Source organism: Ammodytes marinus (assembly GCF_949987685.1).
Source record: "Ammodytes marinus genome assembly, chromosome: 18".
Classification (NCBI taxonomy): Eukaryota; Metazoa; Chordata; class Actinopteri; order Uranoscopiformes; family Ammodytidae; genus Ammodytes; species Ammodytes marinus.
Genome location: NC_137222.1, coordinates 19,467,151 through 19,473,730, shown reverse-complemented (window position 1 = coordinate 19,473,730; position 6,580 = coordinate 19,467,151). Strand labels below are relative to the sequence as shown.

Genomic DNA, 6,580 nt, shown 5'->3' with positions numbered 1-6,580 from the left:
GAGAGTTTGGGGGGAGGAACGAAAAAAAAAAAAAAACGATCCGAGGAAATATACGAGAACCACTCCACAAGTTTGATATCTGCAATATACATTTTCACCAAAGGAGAGTATAACAATTAAGGGTTTATCACGGCTTCATATGGAATAACATAAATAATGCACAACGTCTGTTCAAATACACCTAGAGCAAATCAACAGGCAGTTACACCTGGACATGGACCCGAGTCAAATCGATTTGTTAATCGAAAAATGATAAAATAATAAAAATTACTGAGGTGGTTGCGTCCCCCATGGCCCCCTCTGCGGGGGATCAAACTGCTTTTTTTCATAAATTACTTGACATTTTACTCCGCTAAAACTTCAACTAAGAACAAGAAAAAGACTTCATATAGATTTCATTCCTTTCTCTCGTGTTGGTGCCTGTATATGTGGGTCCGGACAGGTAGCCTATAGTCCATCCTTTGCTCAGACAAACCATCCTTTAATTCTGACTCTCGTTCGCCTGTATGGCTATAGTTTTTCTGACGGCTAATCTCCTATTATGTTCAACTGGATCACCGTGGTCTGAAATATAGATCAAACAAACCTAACAAAAAAAAATCTTTAAAATCAGTCTCTTTCGAATAAAATGCAAAATATTCTTATTTACAGGGTTATGACTGCTTATCACCTCGTTGGGCAAAAACGGAAATATTTACGATTATTCCTTTGGATCTTCTAATCCTCTAACTGCAATATGTTCAAATGACATGGACGGATGCTCGTTTCTGCCTTTGCTACTATCCTGGAACGTCCACATAATAATAATAATACAAATAATAATAATAATTATAATAATAATAATACCAATAGGGGGTCTCATTATTAAACTGTAGACTAAGTGCCACCAACAATATCATCTGTCGTTAGGAAAAACACTGGAAATACTGAAACTTTGAACAAATAAATACATAACTTAGATGCTTTAATTCATATTGAAAAATAAATAAGTTATCAAATAAATAAAGCTCATTGTCCCCAAAAAAGAGAATCCTTCCACACAATCAGTCTGGGTTGCAGTCACAAAGCTCCGTCCACAGGTTCAGCTTGAACCGGTGATTTTTTTTTCACCGTGTAAAGGCCTTGGGAAGTTTATTCTTTTTCTCTCGCCTTTCTTTAATTATTTTTTAAATCTTTACCGTCTTTGTTCATTTCTTCTAATGAGTTCCAAGTTGCCATGATCGTTGTCCGAAAACAGACAAACAAAAACAATTGTGCATGGTCCTCTGCTCACCGCTGCTGAGGTGGCCGAGAAAGGACGCCGGGCATGGGGGGCAGAGGAGGAGGCTCGCCGCCCCCCTGCAGGCCGTGCAGCAGGATCCGCGGGACCAACGGTCTCTGCAGGGCGGGCGGGGGCGCAGAGGGGCCTCGGTACAGGTAGAGGGCCGCGCCGGGGTCCAGGTTGGACATCAGGCTCTGCGGGTAGAAGTACGGGGACGGGAACATCCTCTGCAGGGCCGAGTAGTTTCCAGCCTCCGCCAGCAACTCCAGGCCCACTGCCGTCTGCCTCTTCCACTTTGTCCTGCAAGAGAGAAAATACGCTGTTTTTAGCCTTCAGCATGTGTATAGATCTATAGTTGCATGTAGAATATGTGAGCGTGTATTTCAAACCGACACCAAAACAACTCCCATCTGTTTACCTGGGGTCCAATTAGTAGTCAGGAATACATCTGTTTGTTTGTTTTTTTTTCTTTTTAAACCACCAAAATCTCCAGCCCGCCACTTGTATTCACACCCAAGGCTGTCTGAGAGATTGCCAGTATGCACTCCATGCAGGTGAATAATTCATAATAAAGATAATTGAGTAGATATAGTGGTTTGTTTGAATTATTGATATGCACACATGCAACGATGCATTATTCATTCTCCAAAGTGTTGTGTTTTTTATATTTATTTATGTCATTTAGCTGCCTGGGAGTCAAAACTGTAGAAAAATTAATACTGAAGGTAATTCATGCGAAAACCTGCAGAAAACGTGTTTCTCCATTGACGATATTGATATTACAAGTGCATAGTTTTATTCATTTACAGGAAACTGGAGAAATTAAGTCCGATCTCGGAATGATTGTGTCTCACGTGGTTTTTTCCTTTCTCCTCATCGAGAGCTAAAGATCAAAATAAAAACCAACGTAACCAAATAAAATAGAAAAATGTAATCCACGGGATCGTTGTTAAAATATTTTTAATTAATTTGTATTGTTAAAATAAAGATGGGGCTACATATTAAATTAGATAGGGTATTATTGGACGCTTGTTATATAAAGTAAAAAATTGAGCTGAAACTAGTGATGAATCCAGTTTGACAGAAATAAAAAAAAAAGTATTTTGATAAATTGAAATTAACTTTGAAAGTTATAACGTCGAAATTTCTTCTTTTTTCTTCCGAATTTGATCGATTTTTGTTTTTGGGAACATACAGATCTCCACATGGGCTCCGGGAAACTGATGTTATTTTTTCCTTTCCACTGATTTCATTTTATGCACCGAACGAAATCGAGAAAATAATGGGCAGACGAATTAATAATTAAAATAATGGTGAGTTGCAGTCTTTGTGGCTCATGTGCAGTTAAGTGAAGTGAACTCGTGTCACCTTATAGGGTGAAAGGAAAACATGGCGTCCCTTGGTCTATCTAGTCATGAGCCAGCCGTGAGAAATCAGATTATCCCCCTCCTTCCCCCTCACTCTTAAATGGCACCAGCAGTGTCTTTACCTCCGGTTCTGGTACCAGGTCTTGACCTGTGTGTCGGTGAGGTTTAGGGAGGCCGCCAGCTCCATGCGGTCCTGGACGCTCAAGTACTTCTGCCGCTCGAAGCTGCGCTCCAGCTGGGCCAGCTGGTGGTCCGTGAAGGCCGTCCGGGCCTTCCTGGGCTTCTTCATCCGGACATTAGGACTGTCTCTACTGCTGGAGATCTCCCTGTCCCCCTCCTCTTTCACTGGCGGACACAAACAAGAACAAAAAAGTGCAAAAGTTTTAATCAGTGCTTACAATATCGTTATATTAGCTTTGTGTGGACGTGCCACTCGATAGATCTGTGCATCAGGATCACATCACCAAGAAATATTAGTGTAAACTAAAATTAATCAATAGAATCAGAAGGGCCACTTTTGTGCCCCAGGGTGAAAGGCCATAAAGATTCAGGAGAAAGGTGTAAAATATGCAATTCATTCAATGTCTGTGATTTTATTAAATGAAATGTTTTTTTTTTCAGATGCATTATATCGCTCAATTACAACTTTAATTGGCTGAATAAATTAGATATTATTAATAGGCTACTATTGGAAAAGAGAATCATTGCCTTCCCTCTCAAAAGACGTGAACTAATGTTGCATTTTTTTTTTCTAAATTACCTTTCATTCAATTTTACATCAGCGTGACAAAGGGAGAGGAATCACAGAAAATAATAAAAATCAACTTTTGAATTATTTCCAATCACTGGTTTTAATCCCAAATGAACCAGAGATATGGGCCTATTCTTTGCTTAATACGAATTTTAAAGAAATTTACAAACACGTCCAAATTTTATTTTTAAAAGTATAAAAACATGTCTTACTATTTTGCATCACGTTGGGCTTTCTAACTTTGTATCTATATCTGAGAGGAGTTGAATGTTTGGACTGCTGAGCGTGAAATCACGGCGCTATAAACAGTTCCTATAGGCTATATGGAGCTATTTGATTTGATCTTAAATTGTTATGAAAAGCTCTTCCAATATTCACTCTTCCATCTGATATTTCTCCCCGTCAGTATACGCGCAGTCTTTGTTCTTTTTCTGCGTGGTGTCAGGGCGAACATTGATACACACTCCTTAGAGTCAATTCTCTGAGAGAGAGAGAGAAAAAAGAAAGGAATGGAATAAAGAAAAGGAAAAGGGGGGAGAAGCGAGCGAGGCGAGAGATCTTGGTTGTTGAATAGTTGAGTCGTCTCAAGAAGCACAATAATCCGTCTAATTGAGCCACAAGGGAAGGACGAGCCTTTCAAGCGCGACCGGAGAAACTTCATAGGACCGTGGAAATGAGTGGAAATCAAGAGCCGGGCGGCCTTGCGCGCTTACAAATCTGATTAGCGCCGGGGACAAATTGCATCAAATCCCTGAAATATTATAGCAGGCGGATTTGCGGAAATCAAAGCCACCGTACAGGCGCTCTGTGGGCCCCGCGGCTCCTTCAATCAATCAGTGTGTCTCCATCATCCACACTGTGGCGCGCGCGCACGCACGGAACTCGTTGAGCAAATTGATGACGTGATCAATAGCTTAAGAGAAACATGATAGGAAATCATTGTGGGCCAATAAGTGATACATTTAAAAAAAAATATATATATATAGCCTAATAACAGGCTACACTTTCAGATTTATATATAAAAAAATGTGATAACCTAGCATATATATTTTCCCCTGTAGCCTACACCGGGCGTCTTCTTTCCAGGCATTGCTTCATTAAACTGTCAATGGAGGTGACATGTCTGTTATGGCTGACATGATTGGAAACAGAGAGGCCCTTGATGGCATTTATCTGGAGGCGACCCTGTCATCTCTCCCAGTCTAGCCTCGCTGACATCAACAGATGCTTTCTCGATATTCTGCTGAGGCGAATTCTGAAACGCGCTGCGCGTGCACACTGTCACCATCTCACTCACGCAGGCAAATTTTAAATGTAAAAACTCTAATGGAAATTGACTCATTAGCTCGTGACAGTGCGGGGACAAATCTGTTTCCACTGCACAGTGATACAGCCGCAATAGACCGGGTTCGATACTTCCTCATTGATGGCTTCCGGTGGCATGCTACTATAGTGTCAGTTCAATAAATATCATAACACGTTACTTTTTATTCTTCAAAAAGCCGAGTTATCACATTTTCGTACATTTAATTGTATTATTATTATTATTATTATTATTATTATTATTATTATTATTATTATTATTATTATTATTATTATTATTATTATTATTATTATTATTATTATTATTATTATTATTATTAGACAACTAGCCAAAGCCTTTAAACATTTTCATAAATAGCCCATTGAATTATATTGATATACAGTATTTTTGGTTTTAAATCCCAGAGCAGTTTGACTCTTACATTTTATTTTATTGCAGTTCCAACTTCTTGTATTTTTTCCACATTGCACAACTCCTTTTGTGTCAGACCTCTTGGATCACTATGTCAAAAGTGGACAATAAAAAAGATATATATAAAAAGAAACAAAGAGCCTAGCAAAGCTGGAGCTTAACAACACACACAATGTTCACCTGAAGAGAGAAAAACGGGTCAACTCAAAAGGAAAAACGAGCTAATCTAGATAAAACCACATTTTAAAAGGTTTCTACATACACCAAGCCAAGAAGGCCAAATCAGTGTACCCTCCAGTGTAACTGTGCAGTCAGACTGTTTTCTACCCTTACCTTTATATTCACTGTCTGACGAAGAGTTGCTGTGGATTTTCTCCATAAAGTCTTCTGCCATCTTCGAGACCAGCCTCCCCGCTTCCTGGGTCGGCTGTCCATTGCTGGAGTAGGGCGCGCAGGCGGCCAGAGGCTTACAGTCCGCGAGAATGTCTCTGATGAGGAACGACGAGGTCACGGTCCTCTGCTGCGACCCCGCCGATATTTGCGCGTGTTGGAGGTGCGGCGGCAGGCCCACGCCGTGACCTTGCCTCTGGGCCACCACCTCATCAACGCAATCCCTCCGCGGTGACGGAGGCGACGAGCAGCCGCTCTCCACGTCTGATCTTGGGCTGAACTCCAGAGGCGAGCGGCACTCCCCGACCAGGCTGTCCCCTTTGGACACCGGACTTCCGGGCCTGTGGGACAGCAGAGAGTCGATGCCAAAACTGGACCCGTTGGCAGGCGCCTCCATTGTCTTGACCGAGGCCTCTTCAAACTACCATTTGGTATTCAGGACAAGTTTTATTTTAGGGAGGAAATGAGGAGGGGGTGTTAAAGTCTCAGTGGATCCAGCAAAGGAGAAAGATCACCCTTCCCCGCACCAAGAGAAACGTTTGTGGATGCGCTAGAAATTAAGATAATTCATTTGATGATTCCAGTTCCAAAACTGGTTCTTTAAAGGGAAATATCTCCAGGCTAAGTTGCGTTATAACAATCGTCCATGCAGCCGATTTCTATGTGTTTTCGTCAAGTCTAAAAAGACGAGACCTCCTGAAGTCGATGCAGCCGTTGTAGTCTGTTTTTGGAGTCACAATCGTATCTTTTTACTTTTCCTTTCGGGTAAACACCTTCGTTTGGGTTCAGAAGCCTCGCAAAGGAGAAGAGCCTGTTATTTCTGAAAATTTCTCACCTTCTGACCACGAGGAAATGCTGAAATAATGACTATTCTAGAGGAAGCAGCAGCGCACCAGTGTCTCCGGGCGGTAAAAAAATAAAAACCTTCGTTTCAGCACCATGGACAGGTACTTAAGCGTCAGACCAGAGAGACCTCCAGAACAAAATGTTGAGGGCAGTTCGTCAAGTGTCCTAACAGACGACTGATGAAAACTGTTCGCATTCTTAAGAGCAGAACGAGAAAACCTTAAAAGGCA

At 41.2% G+C, this 6,580-nt stretch overlaps 1 protein-coding gene across 1 annotated transcript; it reads right to left on the bottom strand.

Moving 5' to 3' along the window:
* Window positions 1-1,269: 1,269 nt before the first annotated feature.
* Window positions 1,270-5,901, bottom strand: barhl1b (BarH-like homeobox 1b; the record flags this gene model as incomplete). Its single annotated transcript, XM_080047242.1, has 3 exons — window positions 1,270-1,561; window positions 2,751-2,973; window positions 5,448-5,901. The coding sequence occupies 3 exons, from the start codon at window positions 5,899-5,901 to the stop codon at window positions 1,270-1,272; spliced, it is 969 nt and encodes a 322-aa protein (XP_079903368.1).
* Between the last annotated feature and the right edge of the window lie 679 nt (window positions 5,902-6,580).